This window comes from Gallinula chloropus (genome assembly GCF_964237585.1).
Source record: "Gallinula chloropus genome assembly, chromosome: 8".
Lineage (NCBI taxonomy): Eukaryota > Metazoa > Chordata > Aves > Gruiformes > Rallidae > Gallinula > Gallinula chloropus.
This window is the reverse complement of record NC_140093.1, coordinates 9,854,205-9,871,126: the sequence shown is the minus strand read 5'-3', so window position 1 is coordinate 9,871,126 and position 16,922 is coordinate 9,854,205. Positions and strand designations below refer to the sequence as shown.

Genomic DNA, 16,922 nt, shown 5'->3' with positions numbered 1-16,922 from the left:
TGAGTTTTGAAATCCTATTCTTGGGAGTCAAAACTACAGCAAGTGACTTGAGGAGTCAGAAGTATCTAAGTGCTTACTCTTTGCCCCTTGTTTATTCTGTAGAATTGACCATCTCTGACCCAAGAAGAAAAGGAATACTGTTCTTCATATTGACACTCAAGTGAATCAAAAGTTCATCTCTTTGTGAGAAAGACGCTATTAATCCTGATTCAGGCCCTTAGAAGACTAAATATCCCGTAACTGACAACACTGTTACCTACTAAGGAGAGGAGATCACTGGGAAAGGCACACTGCACCACCCAGTTAGCACAACTGAGAGGTATCTTTGGCAATGCAGCCATTCTAATGAATGATTCCTGTATAAGTCTTTCAAAAGACAGCACCCTATTGCCTTATTCACTCTCAGTCTTTCATGAAAGCTCACGCTTGAGAATGCATAACTGTAAAATAACTTTCATTTCTTTATTCAAACTTCACATATACAGTGGAACAAAAAGACATTTTAAAATAGATCCATACAATTATATGGATTTTTGCAACATATCAAATCCAGATCAAAATTCAGATATACACTGTATCCCATAACCAAGCTAAAGTGTAAGTGTATACCTCATTTGTATAATAAAATCTAGGAACTACTCTGAATACTGGAACATTCACCAGTCAAATTCCATCGAGTGGGAAGTTGTTTACAGCAATTTAGAGGTTGGGAATCCCTCTCTACAGAGGCTTTACAACCACACTGTAAACAAGCATTTGAATTAGGCAGTTTCCTTTCTATTCTCCCAAACAGCCTTCATTTTACAAAACCAGCTGCTTTAAATTACAATGGATACAGGAAGATTTAGAGTAGTGGTTTTCAGTATGCAGGTTACCAACTCCAAACAAGCATATGATCAGCAGTTACCTTTACATGAATAACAGCCAGAGCTTAAACTCAGCTCATCTTCACAGTCCTGGTGAGTATTTTCTCATGTTAGGGTGTTTTTTCTTATGTACTAGTAGCACAAGCACTCTTCATGCAACTGGAAAGGACCAAAAGTTTGAAAGAAGAGCCAGAAGAATGACAGTGAATATAGTTTTAAGAGGAGCAGAAGGGAACTTCTATGTTCTCAGGACAGACCAGAGAGACCTCCTCAAAACATCCATAATCGATGGAAGAGATAATGACAGTTAAATGCAAAGTTCAAGCTAGCACATTTCCAGTGTAAAAACATTCCCTCCACCAGAGTTAGAACTGCCTCAGTCAGAAACTAACAGCTGATTCCAAACACCACTCTTAAAAAACGATACAGCTCTTCTAAAGACTGGGAAAGTACAGGTAAGAATGTCCTGAAACCTAGATTAACAGGTCAACAATTTACAAAGAAGTTGTAAGACTTGAATAATCCCTTTTTAAACTGCTTAACACATCTGATAAATAGATTGCATGTCAATCTGATATATGCTGTACCGTTTAGCTCTCAAATCCCAAACCTTTCTGTAAGAGATAATACACCTAGAACACTGTCAAATAAATAGTGAAAAACCAAAAGATACTGTCTGCTTTGAAGCATGAAGAGTAACAGTACATTACGCAAGATAACCAGCGTTATACATACAGGGAATGCCATCCTGGTTGAACAGATTATGAAGCAGTATTCTCCATGAAATACTAGGCACAAGAATAAATCAAATTAGACAGGTTTTTTTCTGCCTAATGGACAAGTCTAAAATTAACATTCTTGGCAATACAACATTGTAACTGATATGCTTCTCAATATTTAAGAGCCTTAATAGCAAAAACCATGAAGCGATGTTTATGTTTGTGTCTTTGACAAGCAGTTACAGTTCTGGACAGATTTCTTCTATGCTGTGTGCTCTATTTTCCAGGTGGTCACGAGTAGCATGTGCTGCATAAGAAAGATTGAAAAAGAAAAGATAATTCTTCACACTCATTGGATACTTTCAAAACACACAGAGATATTCTCCTGAAATAATCGTTGCTTCTCCAGAGGTAATGTTTGCCATCCATTTTAGCAACCTGCAAGCTTTATTTTGGAAGTTTCCACACTTCTGAGCTAAGTTACTTTGCCCTCATGTTCTGAGGAAACAGCTAACCAGCATACCCAGCACTGAGTGCTCACCACCCCTGGAGCTGGGAAGATTTAACCCAGGAGTTAAGGGGGAGATCGATTTGCAGAAATGACCTATTCAAGTCAACTTTAAATTCCAGATGAGAGACTTTAAAAACAAGTCTCTTGTTTTTCAGGAAGTCGTTAAACTCATGGTTTTGAGCCAAAGAACAGCAGCAAGTAAGAGAAAGCTTGTCATTAGTGCTTTTCATATGAAAAAGCCCATGATGTGTGTGTGTGTATATGCCCTTGAAAATTGAGCAGCATAAAGCAAAGATCAGAGAAAACCACATCCAGATGATAATCATCTTTAAAATAAAGGCTAGTTCAGCTTCAGCATGAGTTAGATACAGTAACAAGTGCAGTCTGCCAAGTGCTGACAGACAAAACAAATCGGTATAATCTCCCTTCTCACTTAAGTCATCTTCAGGGTGATGCTCTTGGTAGTTAGGAAAACACAGTGTATTCTGTATCTGTCAGAGGCCGAGGGAGCACACCCAGTCAGCTGAGGGCTCAGCTGATCAGCACTATCTGAGCAGGTCATCATAGCAATGACTGCTAAGTGAACCATGAGGAGACAACAATAGTTTTACTGCTTGTCAATTGAATTGCTAGAGATCACACCCTTGTAGGTGATGCTTTTGTGTAGCAGAAGTAAAGGCAGGTCTCATTGAAATCATCATGCTTAAAATCTACCTACACCAGGAATCTTCGGGGATTTCAAAGAGAATTTTTAAAGGAAAAGCATTTGTGGAGAGCAAAGGTCAGTATTTTGCTAGCAGAGTCTATTTACGTCATCCATAGTCAGAAATAGAAGACAGACAGAGAAATTCCAGAGAAGCTGGAATGCTGAAGCAAGCAATCCTATTCCAACTTGAACTTTCTTTGCCACCAAAAAGCTTAGCTGCTGGAATCTGTATGCATGGGATAAAAGCTGCAGCCACTTGAGACAAGGAAGGAATGACCCATCCACTTAAAACACTTAGTAGTCCACTATGAAGATGGGGCAAAAAACATACAAACAGTTCTCACCATCACTGACTGGAGTGGCCATCTTCATTTCAACCAGCAAGAAATCTCAGTCTGTAACCAAGAAGCGCAACTCGTATTAACAGACCTGATGGTACCTGAGAGAAGCTTTTTTACAAACCTCTCCTACATCTTTAGTCCCTTCTTCAGAAGGAGAGCATAAATAAGAGAGAGAGATTCAAATACTGTTAGTTTTACTCAAATACAAACCAGACAGGATTAGTGGGTAGAAAGGAGCATTGCATGAGCGATGCATAGAGCCTTTACAGGATCTTCTTGGACAAAAAAAAAAATCCAAATAAGAAGAGGGTCTCAAATTGCCTGAAAAAAAAAAACAGGAGCCAGTGGAGTCCTAGTCACAGCAGACCACCGAGATGTCTCTTAAGTCACACCTTTACCTGGAATAATCATCAGTACTACAGGAGCCATGTTATTCCACTGGGATAAAATGATGCTGCATACCAGCTTTACAGCCTCAGGTGTGATAGGTGAGTGGTGGCCATATCACCAGATGATCTCTTTAACTTCAGAACAACTGAAGCCAAATTGAAGAAATCATCAAAATGTAGCTACAATACAAGAGGGAGACAGACATTTCCTTTGCAGTTAAAAGCAAGTGTCAGAGCTGTTAGTTAAACAGAGTGAAGCCAAAACAAGCCATCACAAGTCAGCTCCTGCATCACCCAATAGGCTGAGCAAGGAAAAACCCTCCTTTTCTGGTCTGGGAAAAAGCACCTTGAACCCAAATGATTTGAAGCCAAAGAGCTCTTAGAAAGATATCCAGATGAATAATTTTTCAACACACTTACAGTCCTGACCGGGGAATCTCAGGAACAAGAACATTAATAGCGTTTTAATCCACTTCCATGAAGGAGACAACCAAATTGAAATACTGTTTTGAACACCCAGTGGCCTAATATAACCAAAAGCATGGCATGACCAAAAGCACAGACTAACAAGGAGTCCAAGCAGTGAGCATTAGCACCAGCTACTTGAGAAACATTCTGCAGCTCTAATACCTGTAAAATTAACATTTATGAGTAAGGAGATTCTTTTGTGCCCTTAGAATACAAATCACAGGGTGACAAAGAGATGTCATCTCAGAAAAGCTATTTCAGTAAAGCTTTGACATTAATACTGCTAAGAGGGCTGAACATTTATCATCTCAATGTGGGAATTTTTAAAAATGTGGGTAGTGGCAAAAGACAGGTTTATGAAGAGTTCTGACCACATCCCATCATCCTTTGAGCAAGCCTGCCACAAGAAGTCACATGTGATCGGTCTGAGGGCATTCAATTCACTAGCCATTACAAGTGTGAGACCTGCACTTAACCTCAGAAGAGCTGATGAAGTGCAGAGACCAAAAGCTGTGATAACTGATGTAGGGATTAGACAATAATGAAACATCATGGTTTTTTAAGCAGAATGAGACAAAACATAAATGAAAAATAAAGAACTACATCAAATCAACAGAAAGTATTTCCATGTGTCACGATGTAGAGGTGAACCAGTTAGTTTAATGTGTTGATAAACTGCCAAACAGTTACATTTATTGGTCATGAGCAGTCTAAAATTGATAATTACCAGTTGTGGCTCTGAAGCTGGTTATGAGGCAAGGTGGAATGGGCTTCAACAATAGAGATGGAAAAATGCTGCAAAGGTGTGCCTTCTTTCCACTGACGGATGCAGCTGGGGAGCGGAGTTGCCTCTGTTTTACAGCAGAGAGCAGAGAGATGGCAGCTTCAAGCCATGGAGAAAAGTCATATGGTTGCCTACTGGAGACCTCCTTTCCCCTGGAGAGTGAAGTTCTAGTAAATAGCCATTGTAAGGCGTATGCTAAGTCACTATATAAAGTCAGTCTGTTCACGGGTCTCAGACACATACCAAATGACCCTTTCAGAGCAATTACGAAGGCATTACTCTTCCTGTAATGAACAGTGGAACTAAAATGTGCAATCCACAGAACTTTAACCCACAACTCTGCAAATCACCTTTTTATTGGGTGGAATTTAAAGTAATTTTAGAAGAGTTCCTAGTTCACATGGTTGCGAAAAGCAAATGTGAGCCAAATTCAACCCATGCAGCATCTTCCCAAGTCTGCAGATTGTGCTAATGTCTCAGCTGCACCAAGCAACAGATGAATGGGACTTACAGACTTCATTGCCACTGATCTCATGAGCAACAGATGTACATTTTTTTAAATGTAAAAAACATGTTTGAAGTGCTGTTACACAGAGATGGGTAGTGAACAGCTGTAATTATTCACTCAAAAGGCACCACAAAAATAATACTCATGTACAGTCTATCCTTTTCACCCAGAGGGAAGCTTAAAGAGGAAAGAAAACTACAGAGGCTGACCCCTTTTATGAGTTTCCTATCAAGACACAGCCCTGAAGCAGGCTCCAGACACAGCTCCCAGCTAAAAGTCCCAGATTTTCTTCCAGGACCTGCACTAAAAGCAAACCTTTTTATGGGCCTTATTCCATACTGTAGAAACAAATGTTACTGCTTAAGGACAACTGCATGCTGAAGTCCTGACAGCAGAGTTTTACATTACAGTAAGAGAGGCAGTTCTCACTTGGTAAGTTAGATACACTCATCCCATCAGGGAGGAAGCATTCACACTAGTTACCCCTTGCTGACTAAGGGATGGTTTGGTAGCAGAATGAGAACTGAACCAGAACATAAGTCCCATGTGCCACAGGGCAACTCTTCCTCTGAAAACGTGGCTGGCAGCTTCACTACCAATAGTCAGTCATGCTGGGGAAATAGCATGAAGCAGAGGTGTTTGCTGTTCTGTTGTGTCACAACAAACAAATGCCCATGTGTTATTTACCAATACTGACATTTCTGGCACCATGCTACAGACCTGACTACCAAGACAGTGTGCAGTATTGCACATGGAGCGTTACGTACGTACTGCACCCTTCCCAGCCACTCTCACACGTGAGTGTGTTCATTTCCCAACAGCTGAAAGGACAACTGAAGTACTGAAACATGCCTTTTAGTTGATCACTAGCTCACCATGTTCGGTAGTTTCTGTATTCATTGTTTCTACATCTGCAGCATCATGCATTTCTTCATCCTCCTCCTCATCATCCTCTTCGCCGTGTAGTTCCTTTGCAATGAGCTGTCTTGCCAGTTTGATGTTCCGTCCTTCATTGTAGTGCATTTTTCTCTTCATTTCAAACTGTTTCTTCTTTTCTGTGGACAAACAAATGCAAATATTTATTTCTTCTCTTTACAAAAAGAAAAAAAAATTCAACTTATTTCCTCTTCAGAAAGGCACCAACTGCTTCCCAGGTCAATTTTATTCCTACCTTGAAAGTCCATCACTTAGACTGTCAAGCAATCACTGAACTGAAATTCTTTTCTTCAAGCAATGGAGTGTTTGTTTGTTTTTTTAAATGAGTCTGAGTTACAAAAAAGGCTGGTAATTAAAGGTCTGGCAAGGCTGCAGCACTTTTAAAACAAACTGTCTGCAAGTAAGAATACATCTGAACCAAGAGAAACATCTTGTAACAGAATAAGAAGTTCCAAAGTTTTGGGAGCTGTTTCCAAGTAAACTGAAGGACAAACTGAAACACACTGTTGGGATAGAGCTTCTGCAGATGTCCTGGCTGGCTACCAAAGGCCCGATACATTTACCACATATAGAAGAAAGTATTTTCCACTTTCCCCATGGGCCAAAGCCTAACTTTGCTCCATGTATTAAACACTGGCAGATCTAGCAGTAACACATTATCAACTCTGCCTATAGGCAGCCCCAACACTGCATTTTAATTCCTTTAGAGCAGAACGCTTACGTGCCTAAGGTTAGGGCCAGGAAAGATGAGAAGCAACTGCTAGAAAACACAGGCCTGGAACCTTAGAAGTATTATTGTTTTAATGTTTCCTCCAAGCACTCTAGCCCAAGCTAACACAAAACAACATCTCTGTTGAAGGTGCAATTTTCTTTGGAATAAATGTAGATCTCCTGCTGGATCCATCTACCAGGTTTGTAAACAACAGAAATGTATCTGTGAGTTTGCAAGCAATTAGTAGTATCTTAAATGCAGTGGTACTCATTAAATTAAGTCTACCTGATGGTCAGATTCAGAAGTACTCCCTGATCCCCAAACTAGGAGAGTTTCTTATCTGAGAAGCTTAGGTTTCTTAAAAGCAATTCCCACACCTTAAGCCTCTATGCAAGGGGGCAGAAAGTAACAGCAAACTCCTTTAGATATATATAGATCCCAAACCAAACAGCCCCCATTACAAGCAAACAGCATATTTATTCAATACTTATCTGTCAAAGTCTATATATCACCATTTTCTAATGGCAACATCTTTCTGTTAGGTAGCACTTTTCCTTCCCAAGTATCTTCTACTGAAATACTGAAACTCTTTGTAGAGGGGGGAAAAAAAAAAAACACCAAAAAAAAAAAGAGAACAACTTATGCTTACCTCGTTCTTCAGGTGTTAGTTCTTCATCTTCTTCCTCCTCCTCACTGCTTTCCTCTTGCCTTGCTATAACCTTGGGTCCTTTACCTTCAGCTGCAGCTGCCAGTCTACACAGAACATGCAAAGCAAAGTGCTGAAGCAGCAACTTCAGTATTTAAAGTACATGAAATCCCAAAACACTGATACAAACTGCTTTGTCTGTTATTTTTACTACATTTATGTGTGCCAACAACCTGTAAGAGGTTTTAGGTACCTGCAGCACTGTCAAACACCAAAAATTACTTCATTTGACAATAGCAAAAATCTGAGTTCTGGAGAAAACAGCAAGATCTTTCCAAAAATAAAGCTGCTCCAGAAAACAGTAGTTTTCTTACCACTTAGTCAATAGACATGACAATGACAATACTTACTTTTTACTCAACACATCTGCTTTTAAGGGCTCATTTGATTCTGAATCGCTCACAGCATCCTCATCATCTTCTCCTACCATGCTTGAAGGGCAAACAAAAAGCCTTTATCAGTAATTTGCTGCTTGAAATTTGCTTCATGAACCAGCCTACACCTTACCACACTTAGTTAAAAGACTTCTTTAATACTTCAAAAGCTTTGATATTTAAATAGCGATATGAATGACAACTTTCTATTCTAGTACACGGATCTCAACTGAAAAAAAAGAGATCAGTACAAGTTAAACTTACTTATTCCATCAAAAGTCTGAAGCTTGCTAGACACAGACTTCCTAAAAACTGACTCTGTCCTTTCTAAGACTATTCCTTGACAGCTGTAAGCCTTTATTTAGAAGCTTTGTAAATCTGAATGTGTATGCATGTATCCAACAAGGCTGCACAGTCAGTCAGGCAATCAGCTATAGCAAATAATACAGTAAAACTACTATCAGTTCAGCAAGCCTACCTGTGATAAGGAGTACTTGGCTCATCTATTTTCATCAAGCCATAATCTTTTCCTGCTGGGTGGTATGTAGCTATGATGTTCATTTCATCCCACTTCTGGGATTTTTTCCTGAAATAAGAGAACAAAGTGAATTTTCTTATATACTAAACCCAGTTCTGTTTGGCCACAGAAAAGGAATGTTTAGAACGTCACTTGACCTCTACCACATCCAATACACAAAGAATATTGTTATGACACACAGGCATGTTCAGAGCGTGGCTATCAAACAACTGCTCTAGACACACTTTAATTAAGTCACAACAAATTATTCTCTAACAATTCACAGCAGCTAAATTAACTCAGTGATCTATAAATGCAATCTTATTCATATGGGTACATGTATATTCTCAAGACTACTGGCCCTGTTCAGTCGCTGTCCCATTAACTGCTGCTCTCACAGCTTGCTCTTGTTACAAGCTCTTGGAAAATCATTCTTTCTTTTACAACACACAACAAAACCAAGTAACTTCCACCTCACCTCTGCTCAGTGAGCTGAGGTGATTATAGCCAAACTGTTGCATAAACAATGCCAACCAAGAAATAACTCCCTGCAGTAAAGCAGACAGCACGGAACAAGCTGGTTATTAATGCCTCTTTTGTTATCCATAAGTGGAACCACACACCAGAACTGATTCACCACTGCCAACTGCAAGGGAGTTCCACATTTTACAAAGAGGCACCACAGTTACATTATTTAGAATGTCCTCAGTTAATTAGAGAATGCACCATTTTATGTATATTTGCAGAAAGAAAAGTCCACCCAGACTGACAAAATATATAGGGCAAGTGGCCAGAGGAAGAGTCATGCCTCCACTGATCTCAAAGCTACAGAAATGTTTAATCAAGAGAACCCACCAGGTTCCACATTGTCCCTAAAAAGGTTAGTGCAAGCTTCATACAGGGTGGTCTTGCCCTTGGGCTACACCAAGAAATTTATCTTCAGAATAGTAAAATCATTCCAGTAGTTATTATTACTTTATGCATTAACATACATCCTGAAGCATGGCAAATTGTTATTTAAGGAAGCAAGTGTTACAGGGCAGCGTTGGGTTTCTCTTTGTTGGTCTTTTGGGGGGGTGGCAGTTGCTTAGATCACTAGCTTCACTACTCTTAAACACACACCATTCAAATAAAAATGTGAAAAATACACTCATCCTCAATAGTACACCTGCTCTTGAGCAGATTCTGCCTGTAAAACTGAACTGATAGAGCAACATTCCAAGCACAAACTAAATTTATGGAGAGCACTGCATGATACAAGGGGGAAAAAAACCCAGGAGGGATAATAAAAATAATAGGTGCAAGAGTTGATGCTGAACCCTACATGCCACACAGCACTGCACTCTAGGAACAAACAGAAATTAAGTGACCTTAATCCCTTTAGCATACAGCAACTGATGCCAAACTCTCATGCTTGAGGTGTCAGATGTATTCAATCAGTTTGTTCGAACTGCAACACCAGGATTGCAACCTAAGCAGCCAGCATGTGAGTCAGGGCCTGCTCTGGCAGGGCCAGAGTCATGAGCAGCTCGGTGACAACACCAGAGCTCTAGTCTAAGGATGCCAGTGACTCAAACCCGTCTATTTAGGGGTTTAGAAGAGTTAAACATCACCTAAACTCCTGCTCAAAGTTCATCTATGTCTAACATAACATGATCATATAGTTATCTAGGGAGCACACAGTAATTTTGACTACCCACAGCAGTCCAACAGTGGTATGCAGCCCGTTTAAAAGGCACAGAGCTTAGCTGAAGGGAAGCGTGACAGATGGGGAAAACTCCCATCACATGCCTTGTGTTTACTGCACTGGACCAAAGCACATCAAGGTTTATTGCCTGGGCTCACAACTCAATACCTAATAATAATATTGACGACCTTAGAAAAATCTTTGGCACGCATTGCTCTTGAAATTAGACAGCCCAGCCTACAGCTGGCAATTCAGTAACATGTTTAATAAAAGACTGAGGAAGATTTTAGCTGTTCAGTTTCTTGCTCTCATTTCCCTGAGCTCAGATTCCAACACAAAAAGCCTCAGCTGTGGAACATCTCCCAAAGCTCTGCTTAAAATTCAGCTGGGAAGAAAAAAAATTATCATTAGCAGCAAGCAGACTAATGTGTCATTTCACCCCTCCATATAAAAAGCCATCACAGGAGAGTGACTAAGTGCTCTGAAGACACACACACCCCTCCCTTGATTGTCTCCAATTTAGCATGCTTAGGCTTGCCTCAGCAGCATAACATTAATGACAGAGCTCAGGACCATCACAGCAAAATGCTGCCCGGCGCCACTTCAGATACAGAAATATGAAATCTAATCTTCTTCCTCAGGAAGATGAGATTTGCAAAGTCTCAGAAGTGCTCATTTTTATTCTCTCACATCTTTAAATATATGTAACTTATTTTGAGATGACACTGTGACTGAAGTTTCTGCAGCAATAGTACTCAACCAACACCTCTCACACCCTGCTTGCTCCTCACCATAGCGCACTCTTCTCCTGCCAGGTCCAGCACAGCTATTTCTTCATGCTCACTCACACACACTCACTTCATTACTTTGTAAAACACCAGATCTGATTGTTCAGGGGCTCTTGCAGGAGCCTAAAAGCAAAAACAACCCCTCTATACCTGGAATACCAAAAATATGTCTACCATTAAACCATTATCTCAGCTGTTCAGATGCAGTTCCAGTGATGTCACAATTTCACAGGCTTCACTCTTGTATCCTATCTTCATTTAAGAAGCCTTCCAAAGAACTTTACCACCATTAACAACAGTGCAAGGTCAATACTGATGCCAATACACGAGAGCACTACTGAACGTGGTGCTTGCAAAGATGACAGCTGACACAACGAGCTTTCATCTGCATCTATTTTTAAAGGTATTCAGATCTGAATCTCAAGATTAAAAATAAGCAGAGGCTGCTGAGAGGTGCACAAAAAACAGATATCTGAATTTATAAACCAATTTTTAATCTTCAAGGAGAACCACAGCTGTCCTGCTTATCATTCTTTTAAGTACAAGAGTCTGAGGTAGCACTAACATAGTGAATCAGCCAGAAGTGACACCTGCACACAAACCAGACTCAAATGTCCTATTACTAATCTTTCCAGGAAGTCTTCTAATGCAGCCTGACAGATTTAGCCAGTGTCCTGTAACTTGCAAAGCAATTTCAGAATGAATCTAATTGAATTTATTGACTCATGTTGGCCAACAGGAAACAGAAGATGGACTCCTGCCCACTGAACTGCTGTGCAAGAAATTGCCCTGTACTATAACCAACACGCCACACACTCTGCTCATCAGTTTGTACTCTGATTTCTGATCATTCTTCAAGATAGCATGAAAGAGACCGTAAAGCATTAGAGGAGACCAACAGCCAGTTTTACTTCACATCCAGCGTGGCAGCAAACACCTTGTGCTAAATTATATTAAGTGGGGGGAAAAAAAGGCTGTATTTGTGTAGCAGATTGCTAGCTACATTCACCTCCTTCAAAAACAGTATCTCATTCCTTCAGCTGCAATAACGTCTCCCTGGAAAGCAGAAGCCACTAACACAGGCACCAGAACAAAACAAAACCTTTTTATTTCTATGTTGCCAACTTTAGGCTATATTCATGACTGACCAAGACAAAGAGGGAAAGAATACAACCATAATACAAAAATAATATGTCGTTATTTCTCTCCTTGCAATACCAAGTGAAAAAAAAAACTGTCACAAGAATTTTATTAACATGGAGTTAGGGTCAAACCCTGGTCATCAGAAGGCAACAGGAGTCTCAGCAGCGTCAGGCAGCCCATCCTGGGTGCTAACATCAGGAAAAGTACAAGAATTCTTACTGGTCAAGGAAAGCTGATGGCTAAAACCCCTCTGGCATATCTGGACTACCTCAGCATGTCACAATTAAACTAAGAGTTTCTTGTCATTTCTTGCATTCCAGTGCATATTATTAAGAGTAAGCCCTTTTTAGGATAATCTCGAACAAGTGTGAACACACCTTACTTATGTTTCCACCCAGGAAAGGTCTTATCCCCAGAGATGCTTCTGGTTACAGAGAAACAAGCTGCCTTTGAGGCGAGGACTGAGAACGGGTCTCCCGCAGCAAAGCGCATTGACCAAGCTGCCAGCTCTCCTCACGGCACCGTAAAGCCGTTGCCTTGCTGAACGAGCGTTAACGGACAGCGCTGCGCCTGCTACCGAAGGACCCCGCGGCTCTCTGCGCTGTCACGCCGCGCTCCGGCAGCGGCCACGGCTCCCGCTCCCCCGCTCTCCCCAGCCCCGCCAGCCCACCGCAGCCCCTGCCCCGGCCTCCGCAGGGCGCTCCCACCGCCGGACGGCTGCAACCGAGCCCCGGGGCCGCCGCCGCCGCCCGGGAGACGGTCCGCTTACCCCGTCACCGCTCCGCCCGCCCAGCACCACCCCTGAGGAGCGGGAGACCCGGCTGGACGCACCGCCCGGCAGACCCCGGCTGAGCGGGGCCGGAGAGGCCGGTCTGCCGGGACCCGCCGCCGCCGCCCCACCACCGGGACCCCGGCCGGGCGCGGCCCTCACCCGTGTTCGTCCTCGTCGCGGGCCGGGCTGACACGCCGGGCCCCGGCGGCCGCTCCCCCTGCCGACAGCTTCCCGCCGCCTTTCTTCAGGATGCCCTTGATGGGCCCGCGCCCCGCCGCGCCCGACGCCGAAGCGGCCGGCACCGAGGGCGCCTCCATTGCCGCCCGCCAGCCCCACTTCCGGCCTCGGTCTCGCCTGGCCCAGCCCCACCCCGCGGCGCGTCATTACCGCCGGCGCGAGAAGGGAAGGCTCTGCGCCGTCGCCTCAGCTCGCCGCGATAGCGCCCCCTAGCGGCCGGACTGACCGCGGGGGGGGGGGGGGGGTGAGTCGGTAACGCCCGGGGCCGCCGCGCCCCCCGGCACAGCCACGGGGCTGCGGCGTCACGGCGTGCGCCTGGCTCCCGCCCGCCGCCTCCCGCCTGGGCCGGTGTCACGCCGCCCCCCTCGCCGCCCCCGGGGCTCCGCTGCGCGCCCGGCCCGGCCCTCGGCAGAGGGTGCGGGACGTTTCCCGCAGCTCGGCGGTGTCCCGCATCCCCGGCGCTGCTTCGTCACACGGCAGGAGGCGGCGGGGGCAGGGGGGGGGGCTGCCGGAGCGGGGCACCGCCAGCCAAACCGTGCCGCGGGGCTGTGGCGTGGCTCAGCCCGGGGGAGCCCGCACGCCCGGCCCGGGGAACCGGGAAGGGCCTCCCGGGCTCCCGCAGCTGAGCTGGGGGCGCCGCGTCGCGCCGCGTCCCCGCCCGCGCGGTTGCCGTGGCTGCAGCGGGAGGCGGGCCCGGCACCCGTGAGCGGTTTGGCTGCAGCGGGAGGACACACGGAGCCCGAGCCAGGCGTTTCGATCTCGTTTTTAATGCGCTGCGTCGGTGCCGCGGAAGCGGAGTTGCGGGGGGTGTCGCGGCGTGCGGGGGGAGCTGCGGGAGGAGGGGGCGAGGGGGCAGCCCTGTCCCTCTGCTTACGGGGCCGTCCCAGAGCTGAGCCCTGGGGAGCGCAGGACCGGCCTCACCCGAGGCGGGAGGCACGGGGAGGGGGCGGTGCTGAATCTCTGGGCATCTTTAGACTTCTCGGGAGTTTAAATACAAAGGGCCGGGGCTGATTCCTGGCGAGGGCGTCTGCTGATTTGGCAGTGAAGTACACCCACCGCCTGCGCCAGCAAACATGTGCCCCTCTCTGCCCCCATCTCGGCTCCCTGGCTGCAGGACTGACCCCCCGTGTCCGGGCAGTGCTCCCCGTGTCCGGGCAGTGCTCCCCGTGTTACTCAAGCGGCTCCTGAAGCCCAGAAACATCAAGGCAAAAACTGGGAAACACACCTGGGGCCACAGGACGAAAGGTTCCCTCTGGCACTAACACTTTGACATCCCACCTCGTACCCTTTCGCATCCACGTGCTGGAGGCCTCCCAGCAATGGCAGAGCTTCACGTCTGCGCTTTGGGGTTTCTTTTCTTCACCCGTCAGCTTTGGATCAGTCAGTTACTCTGCAAAAGTCAGAGCCAGGTGAACAAAGGGAGGAGAGGGACAGAGGGGAGGACAGCAAGGAGTAAGGCCGGGCTGGCAGCCTACCGGTAGCGAAGGGATTACTGCATGGATCTGTTACATAGAGAAATTCTACTGGGTAACAAAGAAAGCAACAGAGTTCATCGCAGGCCTGGCGCTGTGTCACTGCGTGCCGGGAGTTACATCTCAGCAGGGCAGTTAAGCTGGTCCGTGGGCATCATTTTGTCGGTGTCGATCTTGTAGGACTGGAGAACGCTCTTCAGGTGCTCCACGGTTTCTGGGTGCATATCGGGAGCTCTTGAAAGAATCCAGGCGTAGTCAATGTGGAAGAGCCAGAGGATGTTAGTGCAGGAGTAAACCAGTGAGTAGTTTTCATAGTCGGTGGAGACGACCCAGTAAGGGGCAGAAGGCATGACTAGGAGGAAGAAGGGCACTGTGAGCACCGTGAAAACCCATCTCCAGCCTGCCCTGCACCACTAGAGCCATGTGCTCAGACAAGAAAGCCTATTCCCAGCCCTTGCAGCACTGTGGGGGTGCTGCCCCCACCTCCCACCCTCCCTGTCCCCATCTGACTGTTGTGCCGCTCATCTTTCTCATTCTGGGATCAGCAGGTGGAAAGCACCCTGGTGCCCTGCCACTGCGGGGGCTGTTGCTGTAGCTGGTGTGTAATTACTACCAGACCACTGCCTGCTGGTCACAGCGGCTGTCCCAACCCTCCACCACGGTCCTGTCACGCTGCGCTGATGTTGCCAGGGCAGGTTGGCCTCTCACTTTGCTAACTTTGCACCCCACTGACCAGGCAGCGGTGCTCAGCATGGCTGAGGCCAGCGGGTGCTGGGAGCCAGCGAGGGCTGCAGGCCTCCAGCCACACACTTACACCAGTTAAAGCGGACACCCAGTTTGGCTGGCTCCTTCACATCCATGTGCATGATCTCTCCCTCGATTTCGTTGACTTTCCCGTTGGAACTAAGGAGAGAATGACAAGGTGAAGAATAAAATCAGCTGAGTTTGAAATAACTTCTGGTTTTGCTGTACTAAATCATTCCTCCTGACGTGCCCCCCTGCCTGGAGGTGGGTAAAAACACGTCCCAGCTAACCACAGCATCCTCGGAGGGACAGTCACTCCTGGGGATGGTTTCAGCATCTCTCGGGTCATGCTGGGTCCTGGGCCAGGTACAGCAGGGCGAATGCTGTCCCCAGTTAATCCACCTCAGCAGCCCAAGGTGTGTCCCTCCAAGCACCCCTGCCAGCGAGGTGGGTGCACTTCAGTGCCATGGGGATGGTGACAAAGAAGAGGGTGAATATGACTGCTCTGTGTGGGACAGGATGATCCCAGCACAGATCTCAGATATGCCAGGGAGCAGCTCGACTGCTGATACTTCTGGAAGGCTTGTGTTCACATCTGTTCAATCATTTGCATTTTTTCCAGGTCACAGCATATCCCTCTGCACACAAATTACCTGTCCCTGCTTGGTGAGCCAGGGCCTGCTGTTCGGAGCGCTGCCCTGCTTGCAGCAAGCCCTAGACTTGGGCTGCACGTCTCATAGTTGCATTTTCCCTGGGATGCCTCAAGACCCGGAGGCTGCCTGTGGGGCAGGAGAGTTTCCTGCTTCCCTGTGAAACAGGAACACCCAAAGAGGCAGAAGCTGATGCTGCACACTGCATGCACCTGACCTGACACACTTCCAAGCCTGAGCTGCAGGCACACAGTCATCTGCCCGGCACTGCCCTAGCACCAGAGCTACAGAGACAGTCACTGAGCAGCATGGAGCCCGCTCTCTGCCAGACACAAGGGATGTGTTGCTGTGTTGTTGTTATTGTGAGCCAGAACAAAGTCCCTGTGTCGTGCCAGGGGCACAGGGGACAGCGCTGCATTCACTGCTCGTTCCCTCTCACCCAGCCAGCAGCAGCCCATGGCAGCTGAGGCTGGCGGTGGAAACGGACAAATTAATACCTGCATGGGTCTGTGCACACAGCCAGGATTGCTCAGGATCATTTCAAACGAGCAGGTATAATAAAGAGAACAATCGGTGCGTTCACTTTGCTCGCTGATTTAAATGGGCAGCAATTGCTGTCCCCGTTACACAGCAGTTACTACCAGCGCAAGGCAGGTGCTCCAGAAAAAGGCTGACAAATATTTGCTGAGGTAAAAATGTGCTTCACTTTCCATGCCCCTGTTTGTGGGGTCCCTTCACTCAGAGAGGGGCACAGGCACCTCTTGGCGTGCAGGGGCACAAGATGATGGTTGCTGTCCCATAACCAGCCCTGTAACCCTCCTGGGACAGGACCTGAGGCATCCAGCTTCTCAGCCATCACTGGGGATCAGGAACCAGTCTCAGGGAGACCCAG

At 46.1% G+C, this 16,922-nt stretch overlaps 2 protein-coding genes across 5 annotated transcripts in view; both read right to left on the bottom strand.

Annotated features, from left to right (window-relative positions):
- Nucleotides 1-443: 443 nt before the first annotated feature.
- PPP1R2 (protein phosphatase 1 regulatory inhibitor subunit 2) lies at nt 444-13,261 on the bottom strand. Of its 4 annotated transcripts, XM_084267420.1 has the most exons (7): nt 13,087-13,261; nt 8,499-8,606; nt 7,997-8,077; nt 7,590-7,693; nt 6,168-6,347; nt 3,147-3,197; nt 444-1,892 (listed from the first exon to the last, which is right to left on the bottom strand). In XM_084267420.1, exons 1-6 carry the CDS (start codon nt 13,242-13,244, stop codon nt 3,193-3,195), a joined length of 636 nt encoding a protein of 211 aa, XP_084123546.1. In that variant the 5' UTR covers nt 13,245-13,261; the 3' UTR covers nt 444-1,892; nt 3,147-3,192. The 4 variants fall into 4 exon arrangements, with proteins under 4 accessions (XP_084123546.1, XP_084123545.1, XP_084123547.1 ...); XM_084267419.1 differs by lacking the exon at nt 3,147-3,197; XM_084267421.1 differs by lacking the exons at nt 444-1,892; nt 3,147-3,197 and adding an exon at nt 4,651-4,883.
- Nucleotides 13,262-14,752: 1,491 nt separating this feature from the next.
- APOD (apolipoprotein D) overlaps nt 14,753-16,922 on the bottom strand; it is a gene marked incomplete at both ends in the record, with an annotated part of 3,097 nt that continues 927 nt past the window's right edge. The window contains 2 exon segments of the mRNA XM_084267637.1: nt 14,753-14,988; nt 15,451-15,539. Coding sequence (XP_084123763.1) covers nt 14,753-14,988; nt 15,451-15,539 — 325 coding nt within the window.

Coding starts and splice junctions, on each gene's coding strand:
- PPP1R2 (XM_084267421.1), bottom strand. CDS start 13,244: ATGGAGGCGCCCTCGGTGCCGGCCGCTTCGGCGTCGGGCGCGGCGGGG. Junction 7,694..7,996: donor GCAGATGTGTTGAGTAAAAA/GTAAGTATTGTC, acceptor TGTTCTGTGTAG/ACTGGCAGCTGCAGCTGAAG. Junction 4,884..6,167: donor TACAGAAACTACCGAACATG/GTGAGCTAGTGA, acceptor CATGGCTTGAAG/CTGCCATCTCTCTGCTCTCT.